Source organism: Gastrolobium bilobum, unplaced genomic scaffold (genome assembly GCF_033153095.1).
Source record: "Gastrolobium bilobum isolate Gb01-03AN ecotype WA unplaced genomic scaffold, APGP_CSIRO_Gbil_v1 utg20349, whole genome shotgun sequence".
Classification (NCBI taxonomy): domain Eukaryota; kingdom Viridiplantae; phylum Streptophyta; class Magnoliopsida; order Fabales; family Fabaceae; genus Gastrolobium; species Gastrolobium bilobum.
In genome coordinates, this window is record NW_026896728.1 from 52,701 (window position 1) to 76,537 (window position 23,837).

The 23,837-nt window shown below is 32.9% G+C and overlaps 3 protein-coding genes across 5 annotated transcripts; all 3 read right to left on the reverse strand.

Moving 5' to 3' along the window:
- Positions 1–356: 356 nt before the first annotated feature.
- On the reverse strand, positions 357–9,825 carry LOC133301661 (putative clathrin assembly protein At2g01600). 2 transcript variants are annotated; one of them, XM_061501319.1, is made up of 15 exons: positions 9,550–9,825; positions 9,368–9,437; positions 9,186–9,283; positions 8,337–8,475; positions 6,869–6,996; positions 3,815–3,907; positions 3,564–3,614; positions 2,811–2,876; positions 2,648–2,713; positions 2,491–2,571; positions 2,310–2,390; positions 1,963–2,145; positions 1,795–1,886; positions 1,580–1,676; positions 357–982 (listed from the first exon to the last, which is right to left on the reverse strand). In XM_061501319.1, exons 1-15 carry the CDS (start codon positions 9,637–9,639, stop codon positions 626–628), a joined length of 1,692 nt encoding a protein of 563 aa, XP_061357303.1. In that variant the 5' UTR covers positions 9,640–9,825; the 3' UTR covers positions 357–625. The 2 variants fall into 2 exon arrangements, with proteins under 2 accessions (XP_061357303.1, XP_061357302.1); XM_061501318.1 differs by having other exon boundaries at positions 1,580–1,701; positions 1,805–1,886; positions 9,550–9,823.
- A 1,951-nt stretch (positions 9,826–11,776) lies between these two features.
- LOC133301675 (probable NAD(P)H dehydrogenase subunit CRR3, chloroplastic) lies at positions 11,777–14,465 on the reverse strand. The gene is made up of 3 exons (XM_061501338.1): positions 14,164–14,465; positions 13,601–13,731; positions 11,777–12,230 (listed from the first exon to the last, which is right to left on the reverse strand). The coding sequence occupies exons 1-3, from the start codon at positions 14,412–14,414 to the stop codon at positions 12,106–12,108; spliced, it is 507 nt and encodes a 168-aa protein (XP_061357322.1). The 5' UTR covers positions 14,415–14,465; the 3' UTR covers positions 11,777–12,105.
- Positions 14,466–16,331: 1,866 nt separating this feature from the next.
- LOC133301669 (uncharacterized) lies at positions 16,332–22,127 on the reverse strand. 2 transcript variants are annotated; one of them, XM_061501332.1, is made up of 9 exons: positions 21,725–22,127; positions 20,960–21,310; positions 20,654–20,869; positions 19,140–19,789; positions 18,517–18,613; positions 18,354–18,411; positions 18,200–18,263; positions 17,866–18,020; positions 16,332–17,248 (listed from the first exon to the last, which is right to left on the reverse strand). In XM_061501332.1, the coding sequence occupies exons 1-9, from the start codon at positions 21,914–21,916 to the stop codon at positions 16,611–16,613; spliced, it is 2,421 nt and encodes an 806-aa protein (XP_061357316.1). In that variant the 5' UTR covers positions 21,917–22,127; the 3' UTR covers positions 16,332–16,610. The 2 variants fall into 2 exon arrangements, with proteins under 2 accessions (XP_061357316.1, XP_061357315.1); XM_061501331.1 differs by having other exon boundaries at positions 16,334–17,248; positions 17,824–18,020; positions 18,200–18,279; positions 18,358–18,411; positions 21,725–22,123.
- Positions 22,128–23,837: the final 1,710 nt, after the last annotated feature.

Sequence of the window (23,837 nt, forward strand, 5' to 3'; positions counted from 1 at the left end):
ATGATTATATTACAAAAAAAAAAAAAAAAAAAAAAATCAAAAGCAAAAAACCACAAAAGGTAGATCCGGTCAATGGCTGCGTCAGGATATGACATCGCTGCTTATGCAGCCAATAAAAAGATATTATATACAGATACTTAATAATTTAACAATTCAATAAATTACTAATTAAACTTTTAGGTGACTAAAATTTAACGTCATGAGAGACTAGATTGTACCGTTATAAGAACAAATTCCATTTCAAAAATACTAAAAGACTGATCTCCAAAAAAAAAAAAAAATACTAAACGAAATACGTTAATTTTTTTATTAGAATTTTATTTATTAATTCTCGTCAAACGGAGAAATCTCCTGCGGCAGTTATTGACGTGATGTACATGGCACACTAATCACTATCTACTCAATCTCAGTTCTAAGGTACATGAACATTGTATAATATGCATATGCGGATTTGAGTGTGGGGATATATGCAAAGAAAAAAATATCCACCAATCTGTATACGTATATCACAAAATGATTATGATATTATGTGTTATCTAGATTTTACAAACAAATCATTCTACAAACTATCTATCCTAGCAACAAAAACCAGCTTGATTGATTCTGCATCTCCAAAATAGTGTTCTTACAAAAAGCCAGTGCTTCCAAATGGATTGTTATTCTGTGGGTGAGAAACAGGATTCACATGAAACGCCCCGTATCCTGCATCCCCAAAGGGATTTGCTGGGTTCATCAACATATGCTGCTGCTGCTGCTGCTGCTGTGGCTGATAAGGTTGATAAGAACCGAATGGATTTAATTGCTGTTGAGCCATTGCTGCCATTTGCACGTTGGGTGGAGGAGGGATGCTACTTGATAAAGCAAAAGGGTCTTGCACTTCAAATGGATTTGGTGCAGGTGCTCCATATACTGGTTGCTGTGCTGCTCTATATGCTCCTTCATCATATAAGCTGTTGAGGGTGAGAGAATCTAACCCACCAGCCTGATATTCAATAACAGAGAAAAATGATAAACACAGCTGAAGCTAGAGAGGTCAATGTTATTCTCATTATTTTATTAAACAATCTAGCATGTGAGTAACCAAACAATTAATACATGTTACACAAACTGGTTAGGGCTTAATATAATGTCCAGAAGGAAAGGAAACACCTGCAAATCACTTGCAAGGACAAATAAAACATCAGTCGAATAATTTCTTATATATGTCATTTTCATTGATCCAAACTGTTGAATCATGAGACACTACTAAGCTGATCAATCATGAAAGCTAGATTTAAAAAAATAAATAAAATGAATATTCACCAGTATAAAATTAAAAAGTTAAAATAATAGTTAAAAAATCATACAGTACATTAATCTTGTGAGGAAATAATAAAATATAAAGTAAGTTTTAGTACATTAATCTTGTGAGGAAATAATAAAATATAAAGTAAGTTTTAGTAATATAAAATTTTCCTAAGTGTGGTCTGCACGATGTCTGCTTCTAATCCAACTGGATTTAGAGAATGTTTATCAATTGCATAACTTCGATTTTACACTGACTTCAATTTATACTAGAAAGGTCACATGAAGAACCTACCAATTGTCTTTCATTGACTGAAGAAATATTGGTACTTGGAGTGGTGACCAGGGCAAGCTCCCATCCGTTTGGATCAAAATCTTTTGCTTGAGCAGCACTCGAGTTAAAGGTATAAGTGGTACCTATAGATGCACAAAACAGTCACATTTCCTAGGTAAGGAAAATCATCCAGGAAACCTTGCTAAGTAGCAGAATTTCATAAGACACAGAGAAACAAAAGCACACCAGTTTCAGTGGGAACTATGGCTAGGGCAAGAGCGTTTCTTTCTTCTATTGATGATGCATCAGCTGTACTGTCATTCAACCCCTGCAACCAGGACACAAATAAGGAAGTTGTAGAAAAACATAACCTGACATAATTAAACCTTGGACAAAAGTTTAACCAGTAAGTCTCCAGTTTCAAAATTGTTGAGCGGTGGTGTTGTGTGTGATGGTGGAGGAGGAGGAGGAGCAGGCTCGGAATTTGAGACAGCAACATCATGATGTACTGATGGCTCCTGTTCTTCAGATAAATTAACATCTTCAATTGTGGGACCATCTTCTTCTGGTCTGTAAGTCAACAGCAACTGTTGATAAAGAAGATTAGTTGTCTAGAACTTAAATCTAAAAGCAACAATTTAACAAAAAGATTGGTGTCTGGCCAATATCAATCAAAACCAAAACAAACAAGCCCTGACAAAGGAATTATGACAAATATGCTGTTTATAAACATAATAAATGAAGTACTAACCAATGGCTCAGTGCGAACAGTTACCACTCGTGGTGCCTCCGTTATGTAGTCTTCCATGGTTATAAGAAAAGATTGTGGAGGCTAAAACATCAACAATGCAAACAAAGGGAACAAATTAAATATGAAACAGAGTAGCAGACAGAACTTGTTACATCAAATTGATGCAATAACAAAGGCATACCTCTCTTAAAGTAGGAAACTGAAAATTCCTAGCAAGTTCCAACCCTTTGCAAATTTCATAGAATTCAGAGAGACTTGCTGCCTGCAACAATTTTGGTATCTCAATAAAAGCATCATGAAAGTATATTCCAAAAGTCTAGTGGTATACAAATAATCACCTGCTGACCCGCACGCTTATAGACATCAAGGGCTTTTATAGCTTCATGTCTGGGCATCTCAAAAAACTAAAAGGAAAGCAAGAAATTATCACTCACCAATGTAAGGCACAAAGATTTTATTCAAACTTGATACTCGTGGCATAATGACCATAAGACAGCTTACCTTATCAATAAGATTGATAATGCCATCATTAATAGCACAATAAATCTTAAAGCTCTCTTTTAGCACCTAAAATGAGCATAGGAAACAGATCAATGACAAAAGCAACCATTTTAAAAGCCATCTATCTAATACAATAAAGTTTGAAAACTTTACAAAAGAAAAAATTAACAAAAAAGAAAAGGAGTTTAAAACACCTTATACTCATGAGGGTAATCAGTAATTTAATCTCAGCAAATTTACAACTACCAATGAGGGGTCAATAATGCAAACAAATCGTCATCATAACTGCTGTCCTCCCAAAAAATATATTAGATGAAGATGATTGAAAATCAATTCTGACATTACCAAGGACCCAACATGGACGATATTACCAGTCCCCCCATCTTTCAAGGAACCAGTTAATAGTTTAGATATTTATAAATTCTTCCCTTCAATGCTTAAATTTCTAGGCCCAAGAATTTCAATTCCATTGTTGCAATCCACAATTCCACATAATAGAAACAACAGGGAAAATGCTCCATAACTTAAAAGCTCAAGTGATCAACCAATAAAGTTTTAGTGAACTGCAGAATCCTCTATCATAATTTCCCCCAGCCTTATGGTATAAGGTCACTCATAGAAATCTATTATAAACGCCATATTCGAAAATGTTTTTACATATGAAAACAAATTTTTTATCAAGATCTGTCTAAATTCTAAATAAATAGCTTGATACATAAAGGATCTTTAGATAAACAGACACTCAGTACATACCAGAGCCAGGGCATATTGTATCACATAGTTGCCAATAGCTGCTCCTTCTGGCTGAAAAGTTGCAGCATACGAAGTCAAGGAATATTTTGAAAAATATCATAACAATACCACAAACAATTTACTAACTAGGTAAAACTAATTAAACAAAACTGGCGAGTAAGAGTGTAAGGTAAACTCCTAATTTTTTTTAAGAGAGAGAGAGAGAGAATAAAGAAAAAGATAATAAATATCCACAAGTTTCACAGCATTACCCGACAACCAACAAGCCGATAGAGCAACTGCTGCAAAGCAGGCAACTGCTCCAATAGCTCCTCACTGTCCAAATCCCTGGTCCTGCTGTAACCCTGCTTGGAAAACAAACAAACATGCAAAATTCTAAAAAAAGCAAATAATTTTACAAGCTGAAATCGACACATTTCAAGTAAGACGATACTTCATTAATAGCAAGTAATATAAAATCCACACCAACCATTTAAGTTTATTACAATGTTAGTCAGTAATGCATAGGATTTTTAATAGATTTTATGGACAATGCCAAAAAGTTTTTTTAAAAGATGAAGAAGAAAAAAAGTATTCTATGTTAGTTAGTCCTCCATAATCAGTCAAACTCCTTACAAGTACAGTTCCCTATAAACCGGAGTTCCCCAGAATTCTACTAGTAACTGGTTAAATTTCAAGTAGAAAAAGTATCAGACAAAATATCATGCCAGCCAAATCATTTTTGGATAAAATAAGTGAGTAAGTATATCTGGGGGGAGGGATAAGAAATCTAAATAAAAATGCAACAAATCTGTTCAATCCCTTTGCATATCTGTAATAATTCCCTTCAAATAACTCTTTGCAAAGCACCATAGAAAGGACAGAAACACAATCTATTCTATATTATATGTAAAGGGGAAAAGGATATTATTAAAAATATGCCCATTTCACTCCAGTCATAAACATCAGAGAACTGCATAAACTTGTGCTGCAATAAAATATTTGCCTCCTTGTTCCTTCCAAAGCCTTTAAACTATATAAAAACAGTTCTAAGACAAAAGACCCAACCAATCCTCACCAAGAACAGAAACAGATGATACTGTAGGACAGTAAACCCCTTCATAGTTAAAAACAAGTGGGCTAGTGTTTAAGAACTACATATGCACAAACACACATATCAGAAGAAAGAACTCTATGAGAACTAATATTAGAGAAATATATAACAATTAAAGTAACATTCACTTGACAACTTAAACTTTTGAGTATAATTGGTTCTTTACATAGTATCAAAGCATCTGTGATTAAGGGTCATGAGTTCGATCCTCACTGCTCCCATTCTATTAATAAATAATTAAATATTATACAGTTACTTAGCACACGTTGACAGAGGTCTGTGCATTGTCCACCTTTCATGCCCAACGAGCTCTCGTGGGAGGGGACATGTTAGAGAAATATAAAATCATTAATGTGACCTTCACCTAACAACTTAAACTTTTGAGTTGAATTGGTTCTTTACACTTACAAATGAGGAATGTGTCATGTGATTAATCCCATCAAGGAAGGCCATCCAAACACCAAACACCGAACACAGAGACTTGACCTTGGAGGGAATTCTGTACTTCCAAAAGGCTTAAACTAGAAAGATTCTAATGACTAGGAGAACGACTTAGAAACTGGAAAAAAGGACTGACAGGAAAACACATCAGAAGAATGCAAAGTCCATTCCCCAATCTGGATTGGAGAGGTAAGTGGAAATAATTATAGCCAAATATAAAATCTACATAGGTCACCATGCGTTTAAAACAAGTCTACAAGTCATGCAACAGATAATAATTGACTTCAGGGTCTATCTATTCTAGGAGAAATTATTTAGTACACCCAGTGCATCAACTGTGTCCAGACCCATAAACAGAAATCAACCTACTCACATTGAAACCAATTATATTTTCAATTTAAGGACTTCTTGGCAAGTTTCAAGATCAAGAAGTACTTCCTATTTACAAAAAACGCATTGTATAAACCAGGTGTACACTATAATTCCTCCTGCTTTAGATCAGGTATTTTCCTGTAAATCAAGACCATTTAATGATAATAACATGTTATTAAATATAATAACCTAATACACCTATTTATACTACTAGTATTTAGGTCAAGTGCTAGTATTGCTAGTACAAGCCAAAACCCAATACTAATAAGACTAATAACCCTAATATTTTCTAACAATTCACTCTGGTTTTCGACCGGCAATTTCAAGTTTATTTTAATTCGTGGACAGAATTTGAATTGTTCAGATTTTAGGAAAAAGAGATGGAACAGAAAAAGCCATAAGCCTTTCCTATTTTCCCACTTCCATTAAAACATAATCCATCAAATTCCAGTGCTGCTGTTCAATTAATACTTTGGGGATTCAAAGGCTCACTGATTAATGGGTTTAATAATAAAAGTGCCTCAAAGTTAAGGACTGGCTTTTCAAACTGAATCAGGACAAACTGAGAGTTTCACTAGGGCTCCTTACAATCGGCGTTGTTATAAACTTTTCAATTTCTCTATGATTGATTAATACTATAATTCTGAGTGTTCCCTCCTTTCCGTTCTTCATCCCTGTCCTAATCTCTTCTTTCAATCCACATTTTTCAAATTTCCATTAATAGGTACAGCAGCCCCCCTTTTACTAAATCATTCACATAAATCAGGGAAACAAGATCGTGGCAGAAACTCTTTCAATTCTTATATTCCATACTGATAGTACCCTAGCTTTACTTTCCTACGTCATTTAAACAAATCATAGCACCAAGATTATAATTGAATGTTATTTATTTAACCATAATTGAAACAAACTCCAAAGGAATATTATCATATATGACTAATCTTGTCGTCAAACATCTAGGATTCATGAGTCAAAATAAGTATTAAAGCACAGGAAATACAACGAGAACAGTGAGTATAAAATAAATTACCATCATATCCAGCAGGATGGGCATGTCTCATGTTATATAAGATTTCTATAATGATAAATAAATATAGGCACATATCTATAAGTCTGGCCAGTAAGTAACAACCTTCCATGCTACCATATACAGATTTTTCTATTTTGTATTAAAACAACAGCCATGCAGATCTGAGAAACTAAAAAACAACCAATAAAATGAGTAAAAAACAAACAATTATAGATCTTAAGTATAAAGGAGGAAAGGTAGTTTCTATATTTATTTTTTAAGTATCACAAAAGTACAACCACAGTTTAACGAAATTACCTTGTCCTTCTCTTTGTGACAATAAATCTCATCTTCTATCACCAAAAAAAAAAAAAGGAAAAAGGAAGTTACCTTGTCCTGCTCAGGGAGAGACTTGGGTAGACGCTGAGCTTCAATATCATACTTCAGAACACGGAAACATTCAAGCCTTTCTTCCAAAAATAATGCATATGTGCGTACCCAGGAAGAACAATCCCAAGCTGCAAGCAAATGACATCATACAGTCAAATTATACGACTCAGTTGAGTATTGAACCAATAACTTGTTAAAAACATCTAACTAGAGTCAAAAAGTCAGTTAACAAAGATTAAATTGATCTATAGTTCCCCAATCTATTTGAGGATCTCCAACAAGATCTGTATATTTTAGAAGTTTGTAATTGAGTCCCTATAATTTCAAATATTTCTAACTAGGTCCCTTCCCTCAAAGCACCGTTAGCAGTGAGTTGAATACAAGAACACATTTAAAAAAACTGTGAAACTAAATGGATCCAATTATAAACTTATTGGATCCCAGTTTAAAAGATTTCTAATAGGGTCCACAAATCCAACTAACCATTAGAAATTTCTAATGGTAACAAGACCTTGTCAAGGACAGACTTTCCCAAAAGTTTAAACTATTAGATGATAGCAAGTGAATAGTTTTATATCTGATACGTCCCCACACACGAGTCATTTAGGCTTGAAGTGTGGACTATGCAAAGGCCCACCCTACCTTGTGTTAAAATTTAACTTGCTATTAGAGAATAGGTCCTGTTAGAATATCTAAACATACACAGTGTTGAAATCAGACTTTGATTCCAATGTCAGCAATCTAAGCATGACTGGCCTCCATTCCAACGCTTGAGGGGGAGTGTTGGAGACAATCCCGGATTTTTTCCGAGACATAATGCTGGAGGGAATATCAGATTTTCAAGATATTAAATTATCATAACTATAGTCAACATTCACTGTTTCCACTTTTCCTTTTTTCCTTTTCAGATGATACCCTAGATTATTTTAGGGATCTCCTGATTTCATTATTTCCTTTATTAGTTTCTTTGTTTGGCTGTATATTGTACATTGACCAATGAAAAAAATTAAGAGATAGATTATTCTCCACACTCTGATTATCCTCCGACTACTATCTGATTGTATATTCAATTAAGATTAGGAGATCAGTACAGGTATAAATAGGAGTTAGTACTTTGTATTTTATATCACATCAATATACACAGATCATATTAGTCAAAGTCTCTATTCTCTCTTTTCCTCCTTCCTTGCCTACACCCTATAATTTCAAAAAAAAAAAAATTAAACTTTTGACCACATGGTCAAAAAGGCTCTAATACCATGCCAAGGACTGATTCTCCCAAAAGCTTAATATGTTAGGTAAAGGCTCAGGAATGATTTTATATCTAATAAACCTAATTAGAAATTTTTTAGACTATCAGAATTACAAAAGTTTAAAATGTAGCGACCTAATTGAAAATTAAAAAAATAGTAAAGGAAATACAAATTAATTTAACAAAAAATATAAAAAACAGGGTCATAAAACTAACCAATAGGGCTAGAATCATCCTTGAAATTAGAAAGTGGAAGTAGGCGTCCTCTTTGTGAGAAATTAAGAAGCTCTTCTCTAAAAGTAGGATCACCCTCCCTCAATAACCTATGGATGACTATCAATGTTTTTAATGCCACCTGTGTATAAATTAAATACAATTCAAAGAAAATCATGCTATTATTAGTAACAAGAAGAAGAACTGGCCTTATCAACTAAAAACAGAAACCAATCCAAGCTATACCCTATTAGACAATGTTTCCCATCTTACATTCAAGTATAACTAACTTCCATAATTATCTCTGTTTTAGTACAACTTGTAAGACAATGGTTTCTTCCAATGTTATTAAACCCAGACTGGTCATCGACTCAGTCGGGGTACCGGGTCAATAGGTCACAGGTTCAACCAGTAAGTTACTAGTTGAACTGCTTAAATTGAATTTATGTAAAGAAATATAATAAATATATAAATAGAAGTAATATGACAACCAAAGTGATCTGACTTAGTGGTTAGCATTTCACTTCTCTTCCCTTGGGTGCCAAGTTTGAATCCCATAAGTGCAATTGCGGTGGAATGTTTTGCCATAATTTCAAAAACTGATTCAACAAGAAAACGATACCGGTTTAGCACCGGTTGAACCCGGTTCATGACTGGTTCATCAGTTATTGATCGGGTTGCATGCGTGGACCATGCATTGACTAAATTGGACCGGTTAGTGGTTCAACCGGTCAAGTCAGGTCGGACTGGTTTTAATAACAATCAACTTCCTTCTAAAGTAAAACTCACAATTCTAAGTTAAAGTTATATCAAATTATGACATTAACTGAATCAAAGTACTAAAGCCACTACCGTCCAGTTTCGCGTCTTGGCCAATCTACGGGAAAGGGAAAGAATGCAGTAAGCAACATCAGCTCTTGGTCGTGTAGCAGAAATGGCATACAGAATTTCTACATTGAAAAAAAAAATTTAAAATTAAAATTTTGTCATACTATTTCCATCTTTATCAGATAATAAATAAAATAATCACTTACTTCTAAGGTGTCTCTCTTTTGGAGGACACTCAACATGGTTCGTGGCTTTGACTATGGCAACATCCAATTCCTAATAATAGGAACCGATTAATCAGTAGTTTCCACATGAGATATTTGCCGGGGGAACAATTAAACAAAGAAAAGAAAAGAAAAGAAAAGAAAATTGAGATGAGTGAGAATACCGCATAATCGCTGTTGACATGGGCGATACCCACTTTGGTGGTGTCTTTGAGAGCGCCAAAGGCTTTTCTCCAAGTTCGAAGGGTACCCATGCCAACGTTGATCTTTCTTTTTCTCTCTCTGTGTGTATGTACAAGTGGTTTTCAACTTCAACCCTTGATGTTTCCCTGTCTCTTAACTTTCTCTCTCTTTCTGTGTGAATGTGTTGATGAATGGGTTTTGAGGAGAGAGAAAGATAAGAAGAAGTTAGAAGTTTGAAGAAATTGGAAGTTTTCTTCGTATTAGGAATTTTCTGTTGCCTTTGAAAAGGCAATTCCAGCGTTGATGACGTTTGGCGGCTACTTCTTAGCTGTACCCGTTGTGTCATCGTAAGAAATATAATAATTAACACAATATCTTATTCATTCAATAAATATATTTAAACATATAAATTAAAAACAATATACAAGAAAAAAATGTTAAATTGTAATTTTTATTTGAATATGATATTGTAACAACCAAATAATATTATTATCAATATTATCATATCTTAAGTGTTGATTTTCGTCAATCAATGATTATTATTTTTACAAATCAAATTTATTAATTAATTATTAATTCACAATAAATGATAACACTTGTTTGGTGAAAATCAAAGGTTAAGATACAGTAGCAATATTGATAGTAACATTATTTGGTTATTATAATATCCTATCCCTATTTACTTGATATAAAATTTATTTTATTTTATTTTTCATATATTTTTGGCTTTTTAAATTTTTTTATTTTTCATAATTAATTTTCTAATTTTTTAAACAAGTAACTATAATACCCTAAGAAAAATATTAATAATATTTTTTTTATTAATAATAATAGATAGTATTAATAAAATTAATAAAAAAAAGTCATATAATGAGTAAATTTTAAATATGATTCTCTTTTATATTTTATAAGATAAAGTATGATTGGATTGATTTATTTCATACTAAAAAAATCTAAAGAAATATTTTGGTTATATACTTTTATTAAAGTTACAAATTTAAACATGCCTTAAATATTTTTTATTGAATTAAAAAAGTATTATCATGAACAATTAATTTAATGGAGATCGGAGAGGGTATTTGGTTGTAAAATAGAGTAAAAAAGATCATATTCCCAAGTTTGGAGTTTGGAGGTAAAAGGAAGAAAGAAGATCTAGGGAGGGAAGGAAACAAAATAAAGGGTATATTTCCCTTTATTTAGGAGTTAAAAATATGAAAAGGAAGAAAAATAAGAAATTAATAAGATATTTTTACAATTTTACCCTTCCTTAAAAAATTAATATAATTATTATCTTTTACAAATAAAATAAAATCTAAAATTTCTAAAAAAATTATTTATGTAATTTTCACATTTGAAAAATAATTCTCCTGCTGAAAACTTATTTTCTCTCTTTATAAATTATTTTTTCTCTTTAAAATTGTCTATTTCACATCATAATTAAATTAAAATTATAAATCACATATATAAGAGTAAATCACTTGTCTCAAAATAATGCAATTGGAAACAAACAAACAAAATAGTTTCAGTAAATAAATTCAAATAATTTTAAGAAATAGAGAAAATCAAAAAAATTGAAAAAAGAGTAAAGGCACATGAGTAATTTATTATATTTTCCCTCTCAAATTCCAAATTACGGGAATTCTGATTTTATGGGTGAAAAAGGTATTGAAGGATTTTACAAATCTCTTCCCACATTTTTTAAAACCTATACACAAGGAAAATGCATAAGCAAAATCTTCATCTTTCTTCCTTTTTTATCATAATATTGACTCTCAAACACACCTTCAAAAAATAGTTCAGCAACCCTTGTTGATAATCTGTGTTCTCCATTGATCCTAGACCACGGAAGATGTCATCAATAAAATATTGTTTTATTTTCCTTTGTTCTTTCTCGTATATCTAAACCAGTTCTATCACATACGTATCAAATCATGATTGTAGAGAAACTAAATCTTCCCTTTCATTCTCCAATTTATAATGGACTTGCAATTTCAGTCTACATATGGTTTGTGTATATGGACATACTCTCATCAATCACATACTAAGGTATGTGTGTACACTAACGAATCACCTTTGGGCTATTTCATCTCCCATATAAATAGAATATCAACCTGTTTTTATAAAATCAAATATTTGTCATTTAATGGAAGCTTAATTATTAGGAAATATTCTTACATAGCAAGCCATCCACAATTAACTTTTTGCTTCACACCAATATACATAAAGGAAGATTTCAATGCTGAAATACTCCACTTGTCCATTACAAGAGCAACAAACATGTGCCTTAATAAAAGTCCTAACGTTGGAATGAAACAATCGAGTATATTGCTACCTATGGAAGGAAAACTACAAGTATTTATAGATCAATAGGGTCACAAGTAAAATATCTACAGAGTGTTCAGGTAAATTGATTAAAATTTCGGCTTTTGGAACAGGTGAGAATGTTATACTATTAAATACAAAATATATGGATAGTGCTCCCCTGAACTTTGAGAAATTTACCACCCTGCAATCTGCAAAAAGCAACTAGCCTGTGCTCACATGAGTAGGTCATCAAGAAAAGGGCTGCTGAATGGTAACTTGATGGCTCCACAAGCTACTAGGAATGCTATAAACCAAATTGGTATCATCCATTGAAACATAAACATCATAATTCTTTTTCCTGCAACAATTTAAATAAATAAATAAGAAAGAAAGAAGAGAATTATCAAGGACTAGATCATATTAAGATTATCTAATAATGGCTAAAGCGAAACAAAAAATTATGAAGTGAGGGCTAAACACACATTGGAATTCAAAGATCAACAACAAATAAAAGCACGAGATAATTTAAATAAATCTTCAATACCCGACAAGTTATACTTGAGAATGAGGGGGAAGAGTTAAAGGGCAACATTTAAAAGCAAGCTCAAATGAGAGGAGCCATTAGCCATGTTGCTTTTCTAATACTTTATTACCATAAAGGCAAAATAGTGAGAAAAAACATACGGAGACATCTATGTTTAAAGGGAGGGGTTATATTTACAACTCAAATAGTTTACAAACTCTTACAACTATATCTTAGTCGTTGATTTCTACCAATCAACAGTTATAATTTATTGTGAACTAATAATTGATTAATAAATTTGATTTGCAAAAATCTTAACCGTTGATTGACGGAAATCAACGGTTAAGACATGGTTGTAAAAAGTTGTAAACGAAAATAGGTGGTAAATATAACCTTCCATATGTTTAAAACCATTTTATGCAAAAATAAGAAGGAGGGAAATCCTTATACACATTGCAGACACCAAGAGTTGAATGTTAAGCTTAAAAATCCTAAAGGGAAACACTAACCAAACAAAGCCATCAATATCCTCCCCTAAAATAGCATCATGGTATAGTACATATAAAATCATTTCAACCCAAAAAATTTAAGTTGTTAGGTGAAGGTGACCTTAATAATTTTATATTATGTTTCTTGATGTCAAAAGCTCAATAATCCTAAGGGAGACATTGACCAAATAAAGCCCAATGTTTTGACAATGAAACTTTGTTGACAGCTATGAACAGAAGTAGAATGTCTTAGGCATAGTGAAAGGTGGGTTATGGTGAATCTATACAAATTTGGAATGGCCCTAGGATTCTTTCTTTTTTTTGTAAATAAGATTCTCTATCTACTTTGAAACAAACTGTGAACCTAGGCTTCAAGTTTTGATATGGTTTTTTTTTTTTTTTTTTTTTTTGATAACAGGTTTTGATATGGTTTTTACAAGTTCTAAATTTTATTTACCATGATAATAAGCAATAGCAGAAAATTTGAAAATCCAGGGTCCAAAAGATTAAAAAAAATAAAAAAATGATTACCAATTTGTAAGAGAGAGCTTAGTACTACAGTTACTATGTTAGCCACATACATACAGTCAGTGAATTAGTACTAGAACTGTAACTGAGTCAGTTAGGATTCTGTTAATCAGTTACAATATTCGGTTAAGCTTCAGTTATTTCTTGAATATCAGATTCTTGGTTTGTACCAGAGTTACTAGTTACTACCATTAGAGCGAAATCGAGTCTCAGCATTAGCAGACAGCCACTCTCCTGTCTTCCTCATCTTCTTCTCCACAGGCCCTTCAAGTGCTTGCCCCAAGAACAAGTCGAAAACAGATTTCCTTACGTCTGTATCTCTGTTCATTATCCAAATAAATAAATAAAAACCAAAACCCAGAATAAAAAACGTCATTTTTCAACAAAATTGATTAATGGAAAAATAGTTTGTTCGTCAAAACTGATCGGCCCACCAGTCCGAGCCATCCATTAAATAGGATGGGACCAAGTATGACGAATTTGATCAGTCGTACACTCTTAATTGAAATCTGATCGGTCATATATTCTTAATTAAAATTTGACCGGCCATGCACTCAGTCTTCATTGAAGTATTACGAGTTATTCATAATGTTTAAGAGTTTATAAATAAAAAATTTATTCTACTGTTATAAATATATATTTTCGAAATATATGATAAAAAATATGGGACAAAACTTTTTCCCTTCGTTCCAACCCAAAAAATCACAAGCTATATTCTGCAAAATAAATGGCTAAGACTGAAGGAAGCATGCCCGGTATCGGGATCGCCGTCTCTGAAGCTTCCAGCGCCGACGATGCGTTCGATTTGGATTACGGTGGGCGGTGGTGGTCCACCGCGAAGCTTGTTTCTAGGTAGAGAAGTTATGGTTTTTTTGGTGGGTTTAGGAGCATTAGTTTGTTTTTCAGGTGAAGAAGAAGAAGAAGAAGAATGGCTGCTTTTTTGGGGAAGTGCTGCGTTAGCAACAACGGGTTTGCTTATAGAAAGGTTGGATAAGCAAAACATGGCGAGTCTCTCTCTGTTCTGCGTGCCAACTGTTTAAGGGTAACTGTTGGTTTCCCATAAACAGCGCGCCATATAAAACGTTCAACACAGATAAGATAAGTCCACACTGAAAATATCTACAACACTTTCTTTTCTTTTCTTTTCTTTTCTTTTTCAAATTTTGTTGGGGAGAGTGACTCTACTGTTACAAGAAGAGAAAAATTTTGGTGGGGTCGACATACGACAAAAAAGAATTAAGAAAAAATATTTGGCACAAAAATCGAAGTACCAGCTGAAGATTGTTTTTTTTTTTGTGACATAAGGTTAGTTTATCCCTTGTTTTGTTTTCCTTGTTTATTGGAGATATTATTGTTTTAGTATTTGTTTGTGTGTTTCCCGTATTATTATTACTTTTACGCAGCGTTTTGGTGCGAGAGATATTTATTTTTTATCAAGAGAAAAAGATTATTGGGGATTTGATAGGAATTTTTTTATTCCGGATAAGTTACGAAAAAGTGTTTGATTGAACAAAATTTTATCGAAAAAATTGAGTTAATTTTAATGATGCTATATTTGGTTGATGGTAAAATATTAATGAGAATGTGAATTGAAATTACCAAAATATCAAAGACCATGGGCAATCACTTTACAGATACTGTCATATATTACAAGGGTATTTTTGACTCAATATATTATATTCAAAATCCAAGACCATGGGCAAAAAAAAATACCAAAGATTAAGTGGGATAATTTTTTTACCTTTGTGTAGTTGAAAAAGAAAATACTGGGAAAAAAAATTACTGGCATTTTATTCACAATACTCATATCAAACATGATAAATAAATATTCTCCGCTTCACTTTCTTATCATTCCATGCCAAATACCCATACTAAACACTCAAGGTTATGGTATGAATTCCTCCGTATCCCAATTAATATGATTAAATAATGTAGGACAATTTCATTCATTTATGATAATACGAGATGAGTATGGGAAGAGTTAAAATTGGGAGTGAGAAAAAAAAAATAACGGTTAGTTTATTTATGAATATAAAAGATGTCTTAGTTGATATAAAAATGTGAAAGACAATCTAAGAAAAGAGATTATTTTCAATTTGGTCTTTTCAGATGGTTCATTTTGGAACAGTAAATTAGTTTGTAACTGATAATTTTTTTGTCATTGAATGATATCAATTTCATCCCCATTAACAATAAATTTTAGACTTTTAATACCGATAAATGATGGGAAAATGACAAAATAAATTTATTTTAAAAAAAAAAAGATTTTTCAAATAATATAATTTCAAGGATAATACTAATAAGAAGTTTCCCAAAGTAGAATACAATGAATCCGAAGCATAATCTCACTAGTCACTAGTTTTTATAAACTATTAGTAAATAATTTTATGAAACATGTATAATTATGACTAGTTTGAACATTTATAATTTTTTCATTTTTTTTTTACTTAGAATATATTTCTCATGTATAAGGAGAAAATAGAGAAAGAAAAACATTTCCCTTCTTTTATATAGATATTTCATTATATATGCTATCTAATATTATTTGTATACTTAATCCAAATTAACTATACATTTTACTGTAAAATTACATGTGAAAAAAAAGAATAATATCATTTATTCGGTGCAAAGAATTTTTTTTTAAAGAAAAAAAAAACAATAACTTTATGCATTCATATTTAAGATGGCAAAACTCGAAATACAATTTGTTCAGTTAGTATTTCTATTTACGGAAAAGTAGAGAAAATATCTGACAATAATGTGTCAGTATCTCCGGCCAACAATGTGGGTCACCAGGGAAGTGAAAAGCAGAGGATGAATGTCCTCTGACACAAATATATGAATGTGTAGAATGTAATAAAAGTGACAAGCCTGAGCATATGTGAATACTAAGAGTTTATCTCCTCATTAGGCCATATATAGATGAAATACAATAGCAATTAAGGAGGTTGTGGCTTCACATCGCAAGTGACTAGTGATGTGATAATTACTTAGTCGATAGTTATTTGTAGAAGAAGGAAGTTAAAAGAGAGAGTGGTGGAATGAAAATGCATAATGCCTATCTAATAGTAAGTTGGGACCATTTATCTGGTCCAAAATACGATTTACATACAAAAAAGTGTAAAGATTTTATTTTACACAGTTGAAGTAGATGATACAATATAAGAAAACTCTTTCAAGATTTGTAGCTTTGAACTCATCATGTTTGCAAACTCCTGAGTAAATGAAGTGCCCGTTCCCACTGTGGTCTGTGTGATAGAACAATTCTCCGCAAGGCAGGGACTGCTCCAGCAGCCACAAGTGCTGAATGGTTCTCACTGTCCATACTCAGATTATACAATATTGCCAAGCTTGCTTCAACACCCTTTTCACTTCCTTCTTCAATCAGCTTCACCAATGGATATATTGCACCCCCAGAAATAATAGCTCCTGAGGAATCCACCACTCCTTCAGATATTATTCTATTAAGTTCTACAACAGCAGTTTCCTGTGCTTCTGGAGAGAATGAAGTTTTGATCTGTTCTACTAGTCTTGGGATTGTCTCATAAAGTGTAACTTCCACATTGATTGGATTAAAACCCATGTTGTTACCATAGAGAGAACTTAGTTTAACTAGGCAAGCAGCTACCCAATCTTTGTTGTGGAGAGGAATATTGGACCTGAGGATTTCACGAAGCAACCCAATGAAATGGGAGGAGTTTATTTTGTGGCAAAACTGCTCACAGTCGAGTAGTCTTGTCATTAACCGGGATGCTGCAGATATTGCACGACCAGCTTCTTCGAATTCGATTGCATATGCTTCTGAGAACTGATCTTCTACATCAGATTCCATGTCCGCTGTATAGGCATAACAAATCATAAGCAACATTTTGATCAACAGATAGTAGAAGCTGATGGTTAGTGACAAAAATAATTATGTTGTGTTAAAGATCAACAGACAACAAAAGCCTTTTCCCACTAGGTATATTTTGTTAGGGATATAAAACCAGTTTTAGACCTTCACCTAACGGTTTTAAATAAAATGATAAGCCTCTTTGACTAATTTGTGGGGAGTTTGAACGTCAATGACCCACCCATTCTTAAATTAAATATCAGCACACCAAAGGGCTCTTGCATGAAATGCTTCCTTGAAAAATTTGAAGATTTCACGTTTTCATCTTATGGACTCATTTATAGGGAAATATCCCCCTCATACCCTAGTGAGAATTTCAGGTTAACAATTTGAAAGAAAGGCACATTGAAAACTACTCAACTGTGTTTTACACTTCTATCAGCTATAGTGGAAAATTATAGTTTCTTTCTCCGTTACATTCTGTGTAATCTAGTCCAGTTTCTATCACAAAACATGCCAAACAGATTAAAAGAATATGCACTGATAACAGATCATGCATTACAGAGCAGAAATTGCTTACCTGAAATTTTCAAAATTTTTTGCTGAAAAACAGAATTGAGACCAGATTCAATATCCACAGATATAATTGGGGCCAGAGTCAGGTCAGTCAATGCCACGAATTCGAGCACAGATGCAGCCTTTTCTTGTAAACTGGGTGAAGAGGACTTCAAAATCTCAACAAGGTGTGCTATGAAAACAGAATCCATTATATCATTCCTGAAAGATTTACCAAATAAAAAATAAGTCAAAGTTAACTACCACTGTGCAGAGCACTTACGACCTGTTGCTGTTGCTCAATCAAATAACATAATGACCAATCTTGGAAATTGTTCAATTGAACTTCAACAAACCCAACACCCATCTAGGAACTCTGGTTCAGAGTCCCTTTAGCTAACCTGGTGTTTGTTTTTGAAACACCATCATTTTTAGCTCCATCAAACGTCTCCTCAGGTCCATTAACTGGTCCATCATAAAACTGAAAAGAATCAATGTACTTGACAAGCAATCAGAAAATATTCAGCTATAAATTTGCTACAAGATATGTAAAACAAACCTTCAATTGCATCTCTTTACTAGGGTCTAATATCCGAGCAAGTATGTTCAAAGACTGCAGAAGAACATCACACCATCATCAAAACCTTGATAAATTTTCATCCGTTTTTATATTCCAGGACCTTGCCAGAATTAATTAACACAAAAGAAATACTAATACCGTTTCCACAATAGTTCCAGGTATCTTTGAGCATTTCAAAATACCAACCAAAGGACCTAAAACACCCTCAGCTTCAATTACCCGGCAAACAACATTGCTGCATTGAGAAAATCATGAAGTATGATTACAATTTACAAAGTATAATTACACAATCTTAAACTATTTAAGCAATTTATATACCACTAAAATCAATGCCTTTTTCTTTTTCCAAAATATTATCCCTATGATGCAATATTCAGATTTTCCTTTATTTTCTTCTTTTCCATTTATTTTTTTCCTATATTGTACATAAGAAAATACAAACTTACCATAGATTCTGTCCTTAAACTTCTAGGTGATACCTTCTTATACCCAGAAATTCAATATTGAAACTCCATTCTCTTTATTAATGATACAATGTTTCTTTTTATCATAAGAGCCATATCCTGAATTTCTTGGTACACAGTGAAAGATGGTCTATAAAGCTTTTTTAGTAAGAAATTCCAAGATATCCTCTAATTTTGAATAGCAATGAATTGATCCCTATTTTGGAAAAGAACTGTCAGTTCTCCCCAATGTCAAGAATAGAAATTAAATGCTGCAACTATAAAACTTGGAACTAAATTTTGATAATTTCAGGTTACCTAGCAGAGAGCCTTTCCAAAGCTTGTATAACCACCAACTGGACCGCATTATCATCACAATTCAAAAGCCGTACTAAATGCTTAATTGCTCCAGCCTCCTTGAATGCAATACGCATTTGTTCATTGATACATGCATTAGCAATTGACTCTGCAGCCCTTAATATCGCAGACTTATCTTCTAGTTCTAGTATCAGTACTAAACGAGCAACACCATCCACCAAAGGTAAAAGTGTAAGCCGCTGATCATTTGAGCTTTCAGAATGAGGTATTGTTTTCTCCTCCGTTTCTATAGCCCCAATACGAGCAAGGAACTGCTGTTGTGTCCGCCCAACAATTGCATTGATTTTTGCTTCCTCTATGTTAGCATTCTTGTCATCGATATTTAATCCCAGAAGTAATTCTGATGCACCAAATCTGGAAGGTTGTGTAGAAGTCCTTTCAATTTCTGTACCATCTGGTAATTTGGGCCACAGATGTAAACCTGGGGTGAATGACTTATAGGCTGCAGCACCTATTAATGGCACAGGAACCAGACCTTCCTCAATGACAAGAATTCTACAATACTTATCCTTAACAAGTTCAAGCAATGCATTTCTTGCTTCCTTTCTAATAACTTTAGATCCTTCCGAATTAGACGTTAAGAACTTTGCCTGAAGTAAGATCACATATAATCACATTCTAGAATGTTGTAAGCATAAAGAGAAAAAGACCTTTGATAAGTCCTATGGCAATTAAAATATCAGCAAATTTTAGAATGTCATTCCTTCTTATTCTTCTTTCTTTTTCCAACAACTTTTATTGAAAGGCATTATGCTATTGTTTCTGTTGAAATTTAGGGAAGAGAAAAAGAAAGGAAGAGAATGAATGAACAATATTCATGACTAAAAAGTCATGGGTTCAAATCCAGCAGGAAACAACCTCTTTGCAATTATGCAAGGTTAAGGCTGCGTATAAGGATTCCTCAACCCCACACTCGCTAGTCGGGTTTAACGGGGAGTTTTTTTTTTTTTTTTTTAATGAGACACTGAATAGTTGTAATACAAAAAAAACTTATCTAACACCTTTATCTATTCTAAAATTAAGACTATGACAAGATATCTGTACCCTACTCACATTCTGCAACAAGTAATGGCTAAATTAATTAAGAAGACTTTCATAATCAAATAAAAATAAATCATAATTTTCAAGACTCCCCCTCAAGCTGAAGCTTACAAATCCTTAGCTAGTTTCAAAAGCAAATAAATAAATAAATAAATAATCAAACTTTGTTAGAATATCTGAAGTCTATGGAATAGGACTCCTCACCACTTGTTCAAAGAGGCTTTGATACCATGTCAAGAACTATATCATCTATAAGCTTAGTGTTTTAGAAATGGTTGTTTATCTCTAGCAGAATTCATCTTGACAGAAAATACATACTGCTCATAGATCAGTGCATGTAAATAATTTTTTTTTTCATTACAAAACCAACCTTCATCCAATTACTAAACTCAAAGGATGAAAGGAAGACTCACCAATTTTGGTATAACACCTGCTTCAACCATGATGTTGTGGTTAACACGGTTCAATGCCAAATTTGCCAAAATGCCACCTGCAGCTTCCTTCACTTTTATATCCTCATCATCAAGGTACTTAATAGTTAACAACAAAATATCACTATTTGCAATTTTAATGCAGATCTTCTCATCAACAGATAAACTCCAGAGTGTACTCATACTCTGCTCCTTTAGCTGCAAAAAAGAGTTCCAAATATTCTCAAATTTCTACACAAAAGAAACATGTGCAAATGAATCCAAGTTTCTGAATACCAATTCCTATACCTCGGGAGCCAAGGAAGATTGCCTCAGCAATCTATTTAACTCTTCTATTGCTCCACTATTAGCTACCGAATTCCTATACAGATTGACTGAAGATAGTGATCGTAGAAGACCTGCAGCAGCCTCGCACGCTGAACTAGACTCTGATCTAAGGAGGTTCACAATAAGATTAATACAACCAGGAAACCGCATTATAGTGTCAATACACTTCTTTCCACCAAGTGAATATTTCCAGAGAGTAGTTATAGCTTGTTCTCTATCTAAAGGATCATGATCTAGGCCTAACATACGAACAAACAAGGCCACATAACCATCACCAAGATCAGAAGATGCACTACTTACTGCCTCAATGTCCTGAAAGCAAAATTCAAGCATTCAATATCACATGAAACAAATTGTTGACTAAATCAAATGCATAACCACAGTCAAGGCCCAAAGAACAATACAAAAACCAGATATAGATATACAAAATAACAGAATATCCATGCTCTAACTCATCACTATTCACAACACATACAGTGACATACATATAGAATTATAGAGAAAGCGATAGGATCAACTTATAATCAGCATAAAAGTAGCATATTAGATTTAGAATCCAATCCAGATACAGATAACAGTAAAAAAAAATGTCAACTTTTCCAATAAATATGTTCCATATAGTGGGCCAATAGACATTTCATGAACACCACAAAAATGGGTATACAATAAAAATTTGAAAGGGAACCTATAAAATAAAGGGTGTGTAGAATTGTAACATTAACATACAGGAGGTGAGGTAGCATCAACGGCACCGTCACGTCCATTACTACTACTGACCCTGGCAAGCACAGCATGTTTGGAATTTGATTTGGAAAAGATTACCAATCTGCTTCTTCGTTGAATTTCTGGGACGCTGATTGGTGGGACGAATTGCGAAGGGTTGAACTTGGAAGGTGTTAGAACAGTGGAAGCCAACATGTTTTGGCCGAAGTGGATAACACTGACACTACCACTACCACAGAACAAAAGAGTAAGGAAGGAAATATAGTACTGAAACTTTGTTCCAGTTTGACGGTCCTTCTAGATTTTTCGATTTCTGTGACATCGTTTTTGTTTTTGTTTTTTTTGGGTTAAAAAAACCCTAAAAAGTATTATCTTCTGAGAAAAAAATATATATAAAAAATTGACAGTTTTATTGGCATCACGGTTTGTAGAAATTCGATGCCTGGAAATCTCAAGTAAAGTGATGACTTAAAAAAAAAAAAAAAAATTACAGATATTTCAAAGGCTTCTTCAATATGCCGTTTACACTATTCTACTACCCCGTTTATTGCTCTCCGTACCACTTAATTCGTATCAATAATTAATAATATAATTATGAGTGTTTATCTTTTTTTTCAAATCTTTTCCACTGACACGATATGTGCGGATCATTCATCAAATAGAAATTTTTATTCCACGGTCTTTCCTATTGTTTTCCACACACACACATATATATATATATATATATATATATATATATATATATATATATATATATTAAAAATTATTTATTCCGTGTGTTAGTCCATTTTCAAAGCTTTCCACCTATATTTATGATGTAAATTATGTTAATTTTAATTATAGTTTTTTAAATATTATTTATTATATATTCAATACAGACTATTTGTATAAAGTTGTAAATTTTTCTAATTCTTGTTTCTTATTGTATTTATTATTAATGTCAATTAAACATTCTCGGTTTTTATTGAATCAAAATGATTTGAAGTTGAGTTATTATCTCTAATTATAAAATTATTTATAAGTCTTATATAAATAACAACGGGATAAATTTTGTCTTTTTAATAGGTTGTGTTTCATTATATGAATTGGATCTTAAAGGACACAACAATCTTTCATCTTGATCAATGTTTACTTGTAAAGTTTTTATCAGGGTGTGTTTGGTTGGAGGATTTTAATGAGTTAGATAAGAAAATGGAAAAGTGAGATTATTTGATCACTTTGTTTGGTTGAAGGGTTTCACAAATTTGTCTACTTAAATGATTGTTTTAGCTAACCCATTTGCATGTGATTCTGATCAATATAGCCGGCCAAATAATCCCAATTGAGAGGTGGTATTGCAAGTTATCTACATAAGTGGTATTGCAAGATGATGAGCGTATCATCCTTATTCAGCCATCAGCAATGTAGTTCCTCTTGTGGTTGTGGTTGCTGCTACAATGGGGGAAGAGGCAGTTGAGGATTGGAGGAGAAAAAAGTAGGTAATGATTGTATCTGCTTTTGCTTCAAATTTGTGGTTAAGATGATGTTCTGTTCTCTAAACTTTATGCAAATTGAATATTGTCCATAGAAAGTTTTTAATATACATACTTTTGCAGTTAGCCCACAGTTACTATGGTAAGGAAATTGTGAGAGAAAAAGTAGCTTCTGCACTAAACTCATTCTTAGGTCTGAAAATAGTCTTGTAATTGCATCAGGATATCGAGATGAATAACAGAAAGGTCAAAGTGCATCGTGGAGAAGGTGTTTTTGACTATTCTAAATGGAAAGATTTGAAAGTTGGAGACATAATAAAGGTTGAAAAAGATGAATTTTTCCCTCCTGATCTCATCTTACTTTCATCAAGCTATGACGATACCAAAAACCTCGTCTGAGCCAAAAACCTCATCTTACTTTCATCAAACTCATCTGGAACACGGTCTCGACGTCACCCTTATGATGGTTGCTGAGCCAAAAACCTCGACAGCTCAATTTTAAAGACACAGATTTTTTCGTTGTTTTTTGAAAATATGCTCGTTGCCAACACCAACTTTTTTTACATATGGACGTTGGGGCTAACATCCCGATTAAATTAGTAAATGGTAGAATGTTTGAATCATTTCCACTTTTAAAACAGAGT